Genomic DNA, 17,460 nt, shown 5'->3' with positions numbered 1-17,460 from the left:
CCTCACGGGACCCACTTTGGAAATACTCTTTCTGGCAGACGTGATAGGGGTTACCGGCATTATCCTTTGCTGGCCTCTTGCCCCAAATGCCAGAGTCCACATGCTGGAGGAGGGGGAGCCCCGTCCACATCCACTGTCCTCACTGCAACACTGTCACCTGGGCTGTGAGAGTGGCTGCCTGGTCAGCCAGGGTTGCGTTGGTATGTCCAGGCTCAGACATAAAACTGTCTTGGTGGCTTATGCGGCTGAAGGGGAGGGGATGGGCCAGCAGGTGATTAGCTTTATTAGCTCAGCTGTGCAATTTTATGGCTCATGTCCGAAAGCAAATTAATACAGAAATATGCTATTGGAATGGTTTCGAAAGCCCCAGTGCCATTTGGCAACTTTGTAATTACTCACACGCCAACTTGCTCTTCTAACTAATCATTTCAAAGCTCCTCATCCTGGCTGTGTTTGTTAGGCACTGTTTCTGTTCTTCAAGCACTGTGGTGTGATCAGTCTCAAAAGCCTGGCGTGAAATTTTTTTTTTCTTAAACAAGAGGGAGTAATATGCCATATTCTGAAGTCTTAATTTCATGTAAGTGAAAGCAACTCCCAGAGAGAGTCAGGAAAGAAAACGGAAAGAAACACACACACACATGGCCCCTGCACCACTTGCCGGGGATGCTGACTCACACCAGTGCTCTTTCGGTCCTCAGACAGTGTGCGCGGAGCAGGCACGACATCCCAGCACCAATCCGGGCCCCAGGATGAGGGCTCTGCCCTCACACTGCTCACAGGCTCGTGGTGAAGCCCCACAGCAGCAGACACACACTTCTGGTGCGGGTTGCCACGGGGATGCCGAGAGCCTTCGGAGCAGAGACAGCTCAGTGAGGCCTTCCTGGAGGAAGCGAGGTCTGAGATGAGAGTACAGTGAGGAGGGGGAAGAGGACGGGGAAAAGCATTTCCAGGGAAAGAGCACAGAATGTGGAGGGTGTGGAGTTCTGAGAGAGCACGTGGTGTTTTGGAAGAACGGAAACAGGTCCGAGGTAGCCAAAGCAGGACCGGGGGCTGGAGAGGTAGGTAGGGGCTCCTGCGCGTCCTGGACGCTGACAGCTCAACCTGAGCTCCTGTCTGAGGCCCGTCACCATGTATGGCCAGCTGGCTCTCTTGGGCAGCCCTCTTGTCTGAACAGCTTTCTGTGATGCTCAGCTGGGCTGTTTGAGGGCTGGGATGTCCCTCTTTGGCAGGAGGAACCCGGGAGCTCTGGTCCTCACTCCCTTGGGGACTTGGGACCCCTCTCTCGCCTCCCTGGCCCATTCTCCTTTGCCTGCGTGGCTTTATCCTGACGTGGCTGTCCTCAGGCTGGGCGAGCGCAGTGGTCTGTTCCTATAGTGTCATCTTTGTTGAAATGGGAGCCTCTCAAGTTCAGGGTCCGTGTCCCATCATTTCAGTGTCCTCAGTGCTTGTCACCATGCCTGTCTTGTTTCAGACACACTCTTGTTTGTTGATTGCAGTTAACTTGCTAAAGGAAGAAAGTAATGGGATTTTCCCCCACTTCCCTAGTCACCAGAGAATGTCAGAAACTGCATTCTTCCTTTTTTATTGCAACTTAAATACCGGGTCTTTAATTTATGTAGGAAAAGGGAAAGAGGTTTATAGATCTGTTTCTGAGGACCACACTGGCTGTTTAATATTAGCACCTTGGAGACATCTATTTTCTGCGTTTCTAAAGCTAATTTCTTCATCCACTGATACTTGCTGAGAGGCCGTATGACTTCCTCGATCATGAACTCGTATAAGTGAGCCTGTTCCTGATAAGGTGTAATTACATCAAGATGCGTAACACGACAGACGTGAAACCAGCATGAAACTGACACATGTAGAGAAATGCGTTTGGTTGTATTGAACAGTGAGCCACAGTTTGCATGCTTTATAGGAAAAACAACCTTCCCTCCTCTTTATTTCCCCCAGCAAGAATAGCTGTTGGATTAAAATTATCCTGGTGGATTTCCCTTCTTCATGTAACAGCTCAATTTACCAGATTTGGGGGGGAGGGGGGAGAGGCCCTTGACACATTTATGTACCTGTTTCCCACACACACAGGGGATGTCTTGTGGTTGGTTAGACCATCCCTTGAGAGGAGGGGGACGTCCACCTATTATGGGAGATTTCCTGTCTGGGAGTCTGTCAAGAAACTTCTAGAACTTCTCCTGGCCCAGGGCTTGCCGCCATGGAGTTTTCCTTAACGACACTCACCCCTCTCTGAAGCGCACAGGCGAGGCGAGTGTGGAAGGACTCCTGAACCAGCTGGTCCTGGAGCACCTGCAGCTGGCTCCTCTGCTGTGGGGTGAGTACCGCTCGTCACCTCTGGGTGCACGGGCTCCTTTTCTCAGGATGTGCAAGCTCGTGTTTGGCGGTGTGTACTGATGTCACAGAGAACCATGGGGAACGGGGAGCTCGCTGCTGCACCAGTGCCTGCATCTCACGGAGCTCGGCCCAGGGGTGTGAACAGGCTCGCTGCCCTCTGAGCACAGACGTGGTGATGGGTGTGGAAGTGCCCTCAGGGTCCTGTTGCTGCGGAGTCTGCCGCCCTCCGTGGTGGCACTTGACGGTGTATGCATGGGCCTGTCTTCTGCAGATGTATCTGCATCTCAAGTGGTGGGGTGGTGGGAGGGAGCGAGGGTGAGGGAGCGGTTACCACCTCTCTCCTGGACTAGCTCTGACAGCTTTTCCCCATGTCCATGTGGAAGGGTTTGTTTGGTAAACACCTTAACTCAGCCTGGTGCTCAGCCGTAGGTGGCACTTAGCACAAGGTATTTGAACATCAGCTGTCTGTTGCACCTGGAACTTTCACCCCAGTCTGTGTCTTCCTAAATAGCAGTGAAAAAATTTTGCTGAGAAACAAACTAAATGTAGACTTTTTGTTGACGTGAGAGTTTTTATTATTCTCTGGAAATGATTCCATCGTGTAATCTATGTTGGGTCAAATGCAAACTATCATATATATGTACCTTCTCTCTTTTCTTTACCCCAGAAACCACTGTAAATTAGTATATGGTCTTTCTTCCACTTAATTAGCTCAACCTCACCCTTTTGTGTGCTAGAGATGCAGGGGCTTGAGGGGAGAAACAGATCCTCCTCCCGGCATTCCCCCACTCCCCTTCAGGTTATGGGAGCCCCTCGCGCTGCATGGGGCCGCCTGCTCTGCTGGGCTCCCTGCCGCCACGGGTGAAGGTTGTTGGGGGTCTTGTGAGTGGTGCCAACACGGCAGCCATGAGTGGGCTGTGTTCTACGGCCCCTTCTGTGGAATCTGCCCGCCTTGCTAGTCCAGCCCGAGTGGAAGGAGGGGCGTGGTGTTTCTGCAGATTGTGTCACTGTTTGCACCTCTGGGGGTGTCCCTCACTTTCCTAGTTTGGAAAGTCTTGTCTTGATGACCTGGGTCCAGCCAGCTACTTCCATCATATGAGGCAGAGAGGAGGGTCAGACACCCAGCCCTCCTGCCCCTGGGGCTGGCACAGGCCCCAGGGAACCAGCTCTAGGAAACACAATGACACGAAACTGGTATTAAGGCATCATGTCAGTCAAAAGAAAGAAATTCCCCAAGGCACCAGCAGTCTGGCAGTGAGCCCTAGAGGGTCTGACTCATTCCAGAGATTGAGGGTGGGGGCACATTGGGAGAGGCCCGAGGCCCTTGCTGGGTTTGCACTGGTCTCCTTACAGGTGTTTTCCTTGTCACGTGTTACGTGTACACCAGTGTGTTGGCAAATAATGCAGGTGTTAAGGGTTTCATCCTGGAGAAGATGCATGACTTTTTAAACAGTAATACCAGGACCTGAAAGGCATTTCTGCCAGGAGGTCTCTCTGGTAGCGTCCGCGGTGGCAGGCAGCTCAGTGCTGCGCTTTCGGGCTCCCAGCAGCGTCCTGTGTGGCCCAGTTCCTGTGTCCAAGACACCCACAGTCTCCAGAAACAGTGTATAGTATTTTCCTGTTCAGTGTCATGATTAATTAATTAATTAGGTTTTTTAAGGATTTATTTTATTATCTTATTTTTGGTGGTATTTGGTCTTCTTTGCTGCACAGGGGCTATTTGTTGTGGTGCATGAGTTTCTCATTGCGGTGGCTTCTCTTATTGTGGAGCATGGGCTGTAGGTACGTGGGCTTCCATAGTTGTGGCTCGTGGGCTCAGTAGATGTGGCACACAGGCTTAGTTGCTCCTCGGCATGTGGGATCTTCTGGCCCAGGGGTCGAGCCCGCATCCCCTGCATTGGCAGGCAGATTCTTAACCGCTGCGCCACCAGAGAAGTCCCATGATTAATTTAACTGTTACCGTATCTGGCTGTTTCCAGGGAGTATCCTTATGCACATGTTTCTTTGATTTTCTGACTTAGATCCGTTTTCTAGTTTTGGAGTTACTAAGTCAAAAGACGTGCACATTTTTAAGGCTCTTGAGCTGTTCTGTTGAGTGAATGTGTGACTCTTGGTCATTGATGGTGAGTGAGCATTGTGGGAGCCCGGGTTTCTGGGGTGACTGTCTCACCCTGTGGTGAGCGTAGTTCCAGGGCAGTGGCCCGCGAGGGAAGGCAGTGAGTTTCATCTGCTTCTCTCCTGCACCCAGCTGGCCTCCCCAGCCCACCATGCGTCTGCAGCAGGGCAGGGTCTTCATCCCTGGCCCCAGCGCACATCACCTCCCGCACTGCCTGCCACGTCTGCAGTGGAGCCAACATTTTGGGGCTCCAGCTCCTCACCCCATGACTTGGGCTGTCCTCCTGGTTTCTCAAAGGCAGCTTTCCTCACCCTGGAATCTTGACCTTTCCACTAGCTCACTTCATGAAAGCAATATATTCTCATTGTAGAAAGCCAGGGAAAATCAGAGAAGTTGAATAGAGAAAAATTATCCTTTTCCCACCCCCCAAAAAAAGTCTCTATTTCACTTCATTTTCATGCATTTCTAAGTCCGCTTGCTGTCCCCCAATTTACACTTTGTCCACGGTGGTGATCATAGTGTGCTTGTACTTCTGTGTCCTGTTTTACACGTGACAAAACATGACTATTTCCCGTGTTCTAAACATGTCTTACACATGCTGTTCAAGTCTTCACCATAATTTCATCAAGTGGTTACAAGATAACTTAGTACTTGTTCTGGTGTTTGGATGTTTGTGGTTTGGGGAGGTGTTTGTTGTTATGTAAGTTGCTTGCATTGGCTGTACATGGAGCGTTTCTGTGTTTTGGGGTCATTCCCTCAGCAAGGACACCCTGAAATTGCTACTGCTCTGTGGGGCGGTGGCAGGGAGCACAGCTGTCTGTGCTGGCTGTGTGACGGTGACTGCGTCCCGTGTCACAGGCGGGCCTGTCGAGGGCCTGAACCCACCCCGGGCCTCAGTCTTGGCTCTGTGTGTGGCCCAGGCCTCCCTGGCAGCTGAGCTGCCCTCTGACCCCCGCCTCCTTCCCAGGCACCTTAGCACTGGTGCTGGGTTATGGATTTCTCCCCCACAGCCCACACCTCCAGGCTTTGCCCCCGGGTGGGAGTGTCAGCACTCAGGCCCACGGCCAGGCTAGGTTTGCTGGGCCCAGTGAATCGGGTCCGCGGCCCAGCAGCCCGGCAGTGGGTGCAGGGAAGCCAAGAGGCTGAGTCACTGTCCTTCTGGCACCTGTGCCAAATATAAATATGTAAATTGATAAAAAATGGAAAAAATTTATAAAGGATATAAAAGTAGTTACATTCTTTTTGAAGGAAAAAAAAACTGAAAAAACACCCCATACAAAGAAACAGCTGCAGGCCACTCCTGGCCCCTAACCAGGGAAGGACCCTGTGGGATCAGCTGGGCTCCTTCTGCCCTTTTGTTGGTGGGTGACAGCCCTGCTGTGGGCCCCCTGTGCCAGGCGTGCTCTGTGAGCTGCCCTCCCCATCCTCACAACTGCTGAGGGCTGGCACCGCTGACTGCCTGGAACCCCGAGAGCCTCGGCCCAAGTCACAGGGGGAGCTGCCGAGGTGCTGGGCCCCGCGGTGCCCGGAGCCTGCTCCCATCCTTCTTCAGGACGTCCTCTCTCTCCTCTGCCCTCCCACACCCCCTCCACCCCACCCCCATTCTTCTAGTTGATCCCCAGCATTCTAGTTTTAAAATCACGTTTGGGAGCCTGCTTAATTGTGATAAACTTTCCCAAAAGAATAGCTGCGTTTGGGGAGTGCTTTCTACATGCAGCATGTCAAGTCACTCTCTAGCCTCATTTATTCTTCATAACAACCTTCTGGAAGAAGCATTATTCTATGTTTTATGGAAGAAACTAGTGAGTGAGAAGATTACATGATTGGTCCCCCAAACCGCTATTCTTGCCCTCCGTCTGCTTCCTGCGACCTGGGGTCCTTACTGCACCCCAAGTGACCCTCCCAAATGTGACCCAGATGACGTCACTCTTAAACACGTAAAATACTTCCTTGGCTCCCGTATCCCTGAGGTTAGACTGGAGCATCTTTAATGAGGCTTAGAAGGCCCTGCCCAGCCTGCACGCCTGCCCCTCCAGCCTCCGTCCCCTCGCTGTGTGCTCTCCCAGCGCCGTCCTCCCGAGGTGTGCGCCATGGGCTCCCTCCACTGCTCTCCCTTCCATCAGGAAGCTGCCCTCTCTTCCAGGCCTTTGTCCCCGTGCCCTGTGATTTCTCCCCATTCTGTCCTCCTGACTTCGGTTCTCCGGGGAACCCTTGCTCGCTGCCCCCACCTCCACGCGTTCACACCCCACACCCGAGCTGTGTGTCCTGCTGTGCGTTCCCCTCCTCAGGTTCTCGTGGCCTGTAGACACTGTCCCCAGCTCCCGGTGAGTGCCTGGGGAGTAGGCAGTGTTGGCCGCACCCACCAGGTCTCAGTGCTTGCCGACCACATGCAAATGATCAGTGGGTGAAGGCCGTCCTCCTCACACAGGGTCAAGGCCATTTGAGTCCCAGTCCTCAGATGTCCTTCTACCATGTCATTTAAATGGTTCCGTGTTGATGTGCGCAAGTGCGCTTAGGCAATCTCCTCGAGCTGGTGATAAAATGGTTTCCGGTTTTTCCATTCATGAGACTGAGGTGGACATTTTCGGCCCTTTTGACCTCAGATCAGTCCCCAAGGGCCAGTGACCACGGCAGCGTTACTGGTGTTCTCTGCAGGCGCTGCATGCTTGTGGCCAGCTTGGCTCCAGGGTGGCCGTGTTGATCCACACTCCCGCTGGCGAGGAGAAAACGAGAATGAGTTCACCGTGGATCCCTCTGGATCCGCTGTGACGTGGCAGCTAGGAGGGCCAGCTCCACCCTAAGCGTGCGGGCCAGGCTGAGTGAGCCCCAGCCCTGCCCTTGTCCTACCCCAGTGCCAAGAACCCAGGCAGCCGGATGGCGCTGGGCTGGAGTTTGCTCCTGGGGACCAAGAGTCAGACCAGGGGTTCTGATGCTGGGCCAGAGGGTATGTCTCTCTGAGCCAGGTCCCTGGGGAAAACTGAAGGACAGAGGACGGCACGTAAACCAGTTGGGTTAGCATTCGGCCAGCTTCCAGCTCCTCCACCTGTAATCGCTCTGCCGGACCCCTCAGGGCTCTGCTTAGACATTCTCCCAGCAGGAAGGCTTCCTCTCTCGCTTCCCCACCCCATCATATCTCTCACCACCCCAGGTTGCCTGTTCACTTGTCTGTCTTGCTCCTGAGACTGAGAGCTCTGTGCAGGCAGGTTAAGGGAGGTGCTCGGTGAGCTTCCTGCATCCGACTGAGATGGACCTGGCCCTGGGGGGACAGCGGTTGTGAGGGGGGCCAAGGAAGGCCCTCATTTGCGACTCTCACTCAGCCTCTTTCCTCGGGGGAAGGTGACAGATGGACCCAGAGGCAAAGGAGTGAGGGTGCTATTGGAGAGCTGCGGGGAGGGAACACCCGGGGAGCTGGCTGATTCCCCCCAGCTCTGCTGTAGGTGTTCATTATTACACTGGGCCTCCAAGAAGGCCATGGCTGATGCTTCCTCTTCCGCTTCCTATAAAGGGGGGCTGTAGGGCTCGGAGAGGCTGACAGACTGATCCAGTGTCCCCAGGAATCAGCAGCAACCTCGAAGGGAAATGGACCCTTTGTGAGGCATGCAGTCAGTGTTTGTGTGATTTGTTTTTTTTGTGAAGATAAAATGTCTGTATTTTCCTCCTCGGATACCGCGGGAGAGCTTTCTGCCGCTTTCCTTTCTTATGTATTTATTTGGTTCCGTCATGTCTTAGTTGCAGCACCTGGCCTCTTTGTTGTGGTGCTTGGGCTTTTCTACTTGTGGTGTGCCAGCTCAGTAGTTGAAGCAGGCTCTCTAGTTGTGGTGCATGGGCTCTAGAGCACATGGGCTTAGTTGCCCCACAGCATGTGGGATCTTAATTCCCTGATCAGAGATCGAACCCGAGTCCCCTGCATTGAAAGGTGGATTCTCAACCACTGGACCACCATGAGGTCCCTTCTTTCTTACTTAATGACATAGTCTGGATCTCATTCTCTGTTGATACATGGTGGATACACACACATACCTGCACGTGGAGCTGCCAGAGTCTTTTTAACCACAGTTTAAGATGCATCGTAATTTTACTCTGTAGCTTTTGATGGACCCTTAGTAATCTTCTGCTATTATAAATGTTGTTGCAGCAAATATCCTTGTAAGTATTCAGGTCCTACCAGGAGTGAGTCAAACTGGAAGATACTTATTTAAATTTAACAATGTCTTTTATAAAAAAACAAAAACAACCTTATGTTTTTGTATCGTACTTAGAAAAACTTTCCTCATTTAGCTTACATTTTAAAAAAATTCTAATACTTTTATGGGCTCAGTTGTTTTAATATTTACATCTTTTATTTATCTGGAATTTATTAAGGTGTGAGCAGTGAGGCATGCAGCCACCTTTTCTTTTTCCAGAAAACTGTCTAGTTATCCACAAGTCACTTAATAAATGATCTGTCTTCACTAATAAGCAATGCCACTTTCTCATATGTTTAGCAAAATCTTTGGATTTTCTCCCATTAATCTGTCTATCCGTGGGCCAATATCACCCTTGTATGTATATTATGAGTTTATAGTATACTTTAATATTTGCTTGGATAATCCTCTTCAGTGTCATTTTCTTGTGTTCATTCGTTTATTTAAATATTGTGGTTAAAAAAACACATATTGCAAGTTTGCCATCTTAACCATTTTTAAGTGTACAGTTAAGTAGTGTTAACTATATTTATATTATTATACCAAAGATCTCTAGAATTTTTTCATCTTGTAAAATCAGCCCTATACCCATTGAACATCTTTCATATTTATTTTTATGACTTCAGAAAGAGCTTGTATAGCTCATTAAAAAAAAAAAAAGCTTCTATAGGTATTTAACTGCCTCTTTAACTGAGGGTTTTTCCCCTCTTTTTGCTTCTTTTATATAATTTTGCTTCCTCTTCTTTTTCTTGATTGAGCTAACACATCATCTACTTTCTTCATTGATTCTATCCCCCTTCTCTTTTCTAATTCATTGATTCTTCTATCTTTATTAATTTCTTCTTTCTGCCTTATTTGGGCTTATTATATTGTTTTTCCCTCACTTACTGGGTTGGACATTTAATTCATTCATGTAAATTTTCCTATTATTAGTATAGTTTTATGGGGCTATGAATTTTCCTATGATTACTGCTTTAACCATGTTCTGGTATTTAAATTTTTCATGTTTGATATTTTTAGACATTCTGCAATTTTAGTTTGTTTCATCTGTATCCCAAGAATTGTTTAAAACATAGTTTTTGGTTTTGTTTTCTCATTTTGTTATAACTTTCTAATGTAACAGCACTGTAATCAGTTTAGTACTATTCTCACCTCTTAGAATTTACTGAGATTTCTTTGTGGTTAGTTTTTTTGTGTGTGACATTTAAAAGGAAGGCATATTCCTTGTTTTAAGTGTATTGAGTTGAAATGTATCACTTAGCTCTACCTTATTAATTTGCTTCGGTTTTTAAGATCCTTGCTTATGGGATCTACCGTGGACTTTGAGAAGTAAATTACAATTACTGCTAACTTGGGTCCTCTTCACCCTGATGGACTTCTGTCCGCTGTCGTGAAGCTGTCTGTCCTGTAATACATGCAGTATGAAGTCTGATGGTCTTTGGTGCACAGATGTCATCAATTATTCTCTTTGCCATGCCTTTTACCATTTAAAGTGCCTTTCTCTAGCTCCTCCAATGTTTTTTGCCCTTATTTCAGTCTGGTCTGATACTGTAACTCTCATCCCCGCTTTCTTTTTGTTTGGCTGATGTACTGTTGCCTCTTATTTTGTTTTAAACATTTGAGAATTGGTTCTCTTAGATGAAGCGTAGGGTTGAGTTTTGTTTGTGATCTCACTTAAGTGTCTTTTTCATTAATAAGCGAGTTTAGACCATTTACATTCCTTGATATGGCACGTGTGTTTGGTCTTATTTCTGTCATATATTCTGTTATGCTTTTTTCTTTTTATAATCGTTTCTTTTCTTGACTTTTATGATCTGTGTCTTCCTGGTTTCATTTTGTGTGATGATTTTATTTTTTCTTCCTCTTCCTTTCTAAGCTCTCTTACTTCTCTGGTCTCCCCATCCCCCATCACCTTCTAAGGCCATGCCTGCATTATTTTATTTTATTTTATTTTATTTTATTTTATTTTATTTTATTTTTTTATTTTATTATTTTATTTATTTTATTTTATTTTATTTTATTTTTTTATTTTATTTTATTTTATTATTTTTTATTTTATTTTATTTTATTTATTTTATTTTATTTTATTTTTTCATGCCTGCTTTATTTTTCTTCACCATTCTTATTATCCTCTGAAAGTTCATTACATATACAGGTTTTTTTCTTGTTTGTCTCTCTACCCCTGTTAGAGTATAAGCACAGAGGGAGAATCTGGACTTCCCTGTATTCTCAGAGCCTGGCATTGTTACTGGGACGTTTCAGTGACAGCTGAACATATTGGCTGAATAAATATTTGCTGAAGGAATTAATAATGTAACCTTCACAGTCTGTCTCTGAAGTGGGTAGTGCTTTAGGGGAGAAGAAATGCAAAGCATACTCAGGGCCATTCAGCCTGTGAGTGGCAGAGTGAAGACTGGAGCATGGTCACTGTGATTCTAAAATCCATGTTTTCCCCGTTATTGTGCCTTGCAGAATCATATAATGAGCTAGTGGCCTACAGCTGGATTTCAAGCCTGGGTCTGCTGACTTCTAACCAGAAATTCCGCTGTACCAGAAGTCTTTTAGAAGGAAAAATAAGGAAAGAGAAAAAAAAAAGACATAATTGTGTTATTACTCACAGACTTGCAGAAAAGTTGCAAGTACTGTAGTTAGAGTTTTTTGAGCCATTTTAGAGTCAGTGGCTGGCCTGATACACCATCATCCCAAATTCTGTGTATTTCATACAAACAAGGACATTCTCTTATTTAATACCACCCAGTGCTGAGACCCAATTCAAGTTCTGCCAGTTGTCCCAATAGTATCTTTTGTTCCTAAAGGATCTAGATGGGGGTCAGAGCCATGGCTGCCTTCAGCTGTTGTATGTCTCTAGTCTCCATTGTCTGAAACAGTTCCTCAGTCTTTCTTTGACTTCTTTACCTTGGTACTTCCAGAGATTACCAACCAGCCACTGGTGGAATGCCCTTCAACTTGGGGCATTTGTGTGATGTGTCCTCGTGATTGGGTTCAGTGCCCGTGTCTCTGGCGGGAGTCGGAGAGGCAGTGCTGGGTCCTTCTCCCATCTCTCAGATGACTCAGCGGAACTCTCAAACGTGCGTTCCATTTGTCCACCTACCAGCGGTGGCCGCCTGGATCACTTGACGGGGTGGTGTCTGCCAGCCTTCTCTGCTATCAGGTTCCTTTCTTTGTCTTTGTAATCACTGAACATTCCGTGGGAAGGTACTTTGACACTTTGTAAATACCGATTCCTCATCAAACTTTCCTCTGTTCATTTACTCTGAATGGATTCAGCATTTCCTATTTTACCCAGTGGCTTAAGGTATGCTACTGTCATTATTTATTTTGATGCACAGTGGGAGCTCTTTCAGGCTGGCTTCTGTGCCTCTCGACACATTTCCATCATTCTCTGGATGCTTCCTTGCTTGCTGGCACTAGGTGTCCCGGATTCATTATGAATACAGCTCTGACAGCATCCATTTTCCCAAGAAGTCTCGGTTCCCTTTCGTGAAGCCAGTATTTAGAAACCAAGATGCAGACGTGAGAATGGTCGTTCGTACTGGGGAGTTGCTGCTGGCCTTCTCGGAGGACAGAGCCAGGGAGTATACACGTACACGTAAATATAAACACACACACACTCAGCATCCCTTTCCATCTGTGCTGACAGACACCAGTGCACTCTGATACCTCGAATTCCAGGCCGACACGGCAAGGTTCCTTCAGTTTTTTCCCCTTTCCTCACTTCCTTGGCGTGGAGAAGTTGGCTTCTGTTATCCCTAATGCCATTACCAATCTGTCAGTCGTCCCACTGTAACCAGTCTTCCATCTCCTCCCCAGCCCTCCCCCACTCTCAGCATCTCAACCTCTCACACTGCACAGGGCGGATCCCACGTGGGGTGGCTCTGCTCTGCAGAGGCCCTCCACCCCCTCCCTGGTCCCCCAGGCCCCCCTGCCCCCACCCTGTGACCTCAGAGCTGAATTGTCCGGGAGGGGTGCCCAGCAGGAGGCCCTGTCTTTGCCCGACACCCCCTCCCTGCCATCTCTTCACACCCTTTCCTGGCTGGCTCCCTCTCCCTTATTATCCAGGCCCTGCTCTCCACTTGACGTTACGTCTCCACGGTGGCTCTCTCCAGTTCCCCCATGCGGATCTGTGCCTGTCTCACGTTCTCCGTGAACTCACGGGGGATGAGGTCCAAATTAACATCTGTCTCCCTGTCCCCAGGGCCTGTTCCTCACCTGACCTAGAGTAGGCACAAGGCAAATGGGTGCCGAGTGACTGGTAAACAGCAAGCCTTCGACAGTCATTTGTTCTGTGAGTGAATGAATGAGAAACAGTCCATTTCCCAAGGAGTTCATGGGCTTCTTGGGGAGAAGGGCTCCGCTCCTACCGGACAAAAGTAGATGGGCCAGAAGACCTCCACTGGGGAAAACATCCTGTCTGTCTGTAAAGGTTCCTGTGGCTCTGGATTCTGAGAGAAGCGTCTCAAGCCTCTTTGTCACCCCACCCCACCAGGGGCCTTAATCATGATGAAGCTCCTCTCCTGGGCTGGGCCTGCTTGAGGTCTCTCCTCTGCTGCCACCTAGTCACAGTGAAATCGGGGGAATCTAGATGGCCTGTTTGAATGGGTGCTAATTAGTGCAGATTTAGGTCAAGTCCAGGTCTCTGTGAGCTTCTTGGTTCTGAAGTTTCACGTGAGATTCCAGGCAGAGCTCACAGGCGTGTTTCCTGTAGCATTTATGCCGTCACTTCTGGACCTGCCGCTGTTGATGATAGGCATCCTAGGATGCTGGTACCCGCGGGCCTTCCGCTGGCTCATGGAACCACAGGCACTTCACTGCCATTGAACAACTGCAGACATGAAGCGCTTTGTCCCAGCGTGCGCGGCAGCCCTGGTGGGAAAGTGACCCGCCCCAATGCAGGCCACAAGGGTGAGTTCTACTGGATTGGGCAGACCCAGGTCCTTTCTGTTTGCTGAGGTTTCACCATCAGGATCAGGAAGAGAGTAGCAGGGATTATTGCAGTGCTGTGGGAAGAGCCAGTGTGTGAGGCTGGAGGGGCTCGCAGCTCTGCAGGGCTTGCCCACTGCAAGCCCTCTGCCAGCTGCCCTGCTAACACCATCGTGCTTGCCCCGCTGGGACCCCTGGAGCACGTTGAGGTCCCTCAGCTCCCAGTGCCAGAGACAGGGCTCCGCAGAGCCAGAAATGGGTCTCCTGGCTGGAAAGTCACAGAGCTGGTGCTTGAATCAACCACAGGACTCAGCTGCTGTCGCATTGTCTTAGGTGTTTTCCCTTTCTTAAATAAGAAAGTGAATTTCAAGGTATGCAACATGCTAAAAACAAGTGATGGAGATTTCGGTCTTTCTCTAGTTTTCCCATTGATTCTTTACAAGATAAGAATTTTAACCCCTAGAGCTTCCATCTTACAGGAAATTTTCTCTCTGGATTCTGCACCCTTTTCAAGCATATGTTGTGGTTAGAGAGAAGAGTCATGGAATGGAGTATGGGCGTGGACCAGCTGGGACTCACTGTACCGGTGAATGAGATCTCTTATTATTCTTGATGCCTCATCCAAGGACAGCACAGCAAAGAGCCTCTGGTGCTGGCTGAGTAAACAGCAACTTGGACGAGCCAGTGCCCGGGGCTTCCGGCAGGGACGCTTGCTCAGGAGGAGGCGTCCTCTGACCGAGCCTCCACAGCCAGGCGAGCTGCCGGGAGCACGGCTAAGAAGGCCATTAGACGGGACCTTGCTGAGATCCTGGTGTCTGATGTTCTGCTAAATGCAGGCTGAGGCAGCTCGGAGCTCTGGCTGGTGAAGGCCACCCACCTGGAAAGTCATGTCATGGTTGGGCAGGGGTGGCCATGGCTGCCACAGGCTCCCCTCGGGCTCAGGTCCAGGCTGGCCGGGGGTCCAGCAGCTCCCCCACATCCCAGCCCTGTCTGTCACCATCTGCGTCCGTGGCAGAGGCCTGCCTGCCGGGTGGTCTGCCACTGCCACCTCCTGCCCCTGCCCTTGGTGCCTCTTCTCCTGCTGCTGCTCTTCCTGCCTGTCCTCCTCCTCCTCCTGATGCCCCTTCTCCTCCTTCTCCAGTCAGCATGTTCTGTGCTGCTGCCCGAAGACGTCCTAATGGCAATGGCCCTTCCCTGTCCCAGGTCATCCTGCCAGCCCCTGTCACCTAGGACAAAGCCGGAAGGCCAGCATTTGGGGTGCAGACTCCTTCCCCCACTGACCCCATGCTTCCTCACGTCATGCAGAGGGCCTCGCAGTCTGCTTCCCATCCAGGGGGCTGTGGGAGTCCCTGGGAGGTCACGTCCACTCCTGTGGCAGCCCATCCAAGCAGCCTTGCCTGCCTTTCCTCCTCTTTTCCTCCAAGGCTCAGGTCCCCTTGTGGCGCTGTCCCCATACTGCCCAGCCGTCACCTTTCCCCGCACTGGCTATCCTCGGCACAAACGCAGCGAGTGCCAGTCCGTGTGTGTGTGTGATGCTTCTGTATATGTTGGCTGTGCCAGCTCTGTGTTCTTGGGCTGGTGGTGCCATATATTCTTTTTTTTTATTTAATAAATTTATTTTTATTGGCTGTGTTGGGTCTTTGTTGCTGCGTGTGGGCTTTCTCTAGCTGTGGAGAGCAGGGCCTACTCTTCGTTGCGGTGTGTGGACTCCTCATTGTGTTGGCTTCTCTTGTTGCAGAGCATGGGCTCTAGGTGCGCAGGCTTCAGTAGTTGTAGCGTGTGGGCTCAGTAGTTGTGGCTTGCGGGCTCTAGAGCACAGGTTCAGTAGTTGTGGCGCATGGGTTTTGTTGCTCCACAGCATGTGGGATCTTCCTGGACCAGGGATCGAACCTGTGTCTCCTGCATTGGCAGGCGGATTCTTAACCACTGCACCACCAGGGAAGTCCCTTATATTCTTCTTAAATTATCCCCTGTCTCACCATCTGGGGTGGAAGCTCTTTGAATACAGATACAGGATCAGCTTCCCTTATTTCACCTGATTCATTTGAGAAGGTGCTGGAGGGTGTACATACCTGGGTTTTCAGTTTGCAAAGTTCTTGCCTATCCGTGTTGCATCAGAGCCTTGGAAAGACCCTGTCGGGGTGACAGCATCATTGTCCCTGCTCTACAGAGAGCCCAGGGGCAGACAGCCAGGCGAGGTGACTTGCCCAAGGCCTCCCACCCAGAACATCAAATACAGGTCTCTGACTCCCTCTGCTGTGCTCCTCAACTCCCCGCAGCGGCTCTCCTGAGACCTTGTACCGGGGCATCAGGCCTGGTGACAGCAGCGTGGCTTCTGTGGAGAGGGAGTAAGGGCACCTGCTGAGATCTGGAACTGGGGGCGGGGAGGTGGGTGTCCAGTTCCATCAGAGAAGAGCAGGTGAGTCGCTAGGATGCTTGGGCCGTTTTCTCGCTGAGCCGGGATGGGGGTGGGCAGGGAGGAGACCAGCAGCGTCCAGCTCCTCCTCACTCCCTTCCACCTCCACCTCCGTGTGGACTTGAGAGGCAGCTGCCCTGAGCTGGAGTCCCAGCATCGTGACCCTAGTGACTGTCTTGACCTAAGACCTGGAAGATGGCTGTGAGGACCAGCAGCCAATCAGTAACATGTGTCAGCCTGCCCTTCTCCCGTGGCTCCACAATGCCTGTCCTTGTGTAGTTAACATCCCAGCCCATTCCCTATGCAGACGGGACTGTGTGTGGCCTGATGGGACTGTGCCTGGCCGGATGGGTGACTAGGGCATTTTGACCCCCATTGGCAGGCGGTGCTGTCCCCAGGGCAGTCCTGGCTGGGACCCACGGGGCTTTCTAGCAACCCTGGGTGGTGTGGCTGTTGCCCCGAATCCTGGATCTGTTTCCAGCCTGCCACGGGGAGGGGCTGCTCACTGCCCATGCTGGCAGGCCGTCCTTGTCTCATTGGTGGCGTGCATATTTTTAGCTGCAGCTTTCAAACCAAGGCTGCAAGTGAGACAGTGCGTGCGGGGAGCATGTGGTGGTGGTGGTGGAGGGGGTGCCTCCGCCTTCCCCACGTTGACAGGCTTGCCATCTCAGCCCTTCTCAAAGGCAAGAACGTCTTTTCTAGATGTGCACATGGAGGGCCCATTCAGCATAGGCCTGCGGCCGCGGCATGAATGAAGCCACAGCAGAGTGCTTGAATGGGGAGCGGGCGCCTTGCCCTGCCCGCCCTTGCTGGGTTGGCACTCTGGGCGCTGAGCGGGCCGGGACTCAGTGAGAGCAGAAGGGGGCCTTGGAAAGCATCTCATGTATTTGTTCTCCCACTTTGCATTAAATTCAGCCAATTCTCGTGGCTTTTTCTCATGGAGAAGGTGAGCCGAATGACCTTTTATCTGTATTTTTGGAGTGTCTGCTGAGATAAAGGCCCAGGCCTCAGGTGGGGTTTCTGGCTTCTTGGCCAGAGGAGGGGCCCTAGGACGGTGCTTCTGTGCTCCTGGCTCTGCCAGGAGGTTGGGGAGGCCCCTGACAGCCTGTTCTTGCTCAGAGGTGTCCCAGCCCAGAGCAGACTGAGTTTGGTCTGCTCAGCACACCCCGCTGTGGAAGGAGGGCTGAGCAGGAAGAAAGGGCCACTCCACGGGCCACGCCACTCGTTTGCATCTCAGGAGGCCTGAAGGATGAGGCGGGGCCATGCATAGCTTGGTTCTCCCTGGTGGGTGGGTGGTCAGGAGGTGGAGGGCGGGAGGCAGCAGGCACTGACCTTCCCCGTGCCCTCGGAGCCCAGCATTTGGAGACTGCCCAGGGGCAAAGGCGTTTCCCTTTGGTGGGTGGAGAAACAGCTCACAGTTCTGACAGTTCACCCAAGATCAAGCATCAGGAAGC

The 17,460-nt window shown here is 50.6% G+C and overlaps 1 protein-coding gene across 4 annotated transcripts in view; it reads left to right on the top strand.

The window, feature by feature from the left end:
- The window catches only part of TRAPPC9 (trafficking protein particle complex subunit 9), a 490,667-nt gene that overhangs the window by 379,116 nt on the left and 94,091 nt on the right, over positions 1-17,460 (top strand). For all 4 annotated transcript variants that reach the window (XM_057735071.1, XM_057735068.1, XM_057735069.1 and 1 more), the window contains one exon: positions 2,239-2,329. In XM_057735071.1, the coding sequence (XP_057591054.1) occupies positions 2,239-2,329 (91 nt within the window). The remainder of the gene's footprint in view (positions 1-2,238; positions 2,330-17,460) is intronic.

Source organism: Hippopotamus amphibius, chromosome 5, assembly GCF_030028045.1.
Source record: "Hippopotamus amphibius kiboko isolate mHipAmp2 chromosome 5, mHipAmp2.hap2, whole genome shotgun sequence".
Taxonomy (NCBI): domain Eukaryota; kingdom Metazoa; phylum Chordata; class Mammalia; order Artiodactyla; family Hippopotamidae; genus Hippopotamus; species Hippopotamus amphibius.
Note: the sequence above shows the minus strand (reverse complement) of the source record. Positions and strands in the feature narration are given on the sequence as shown.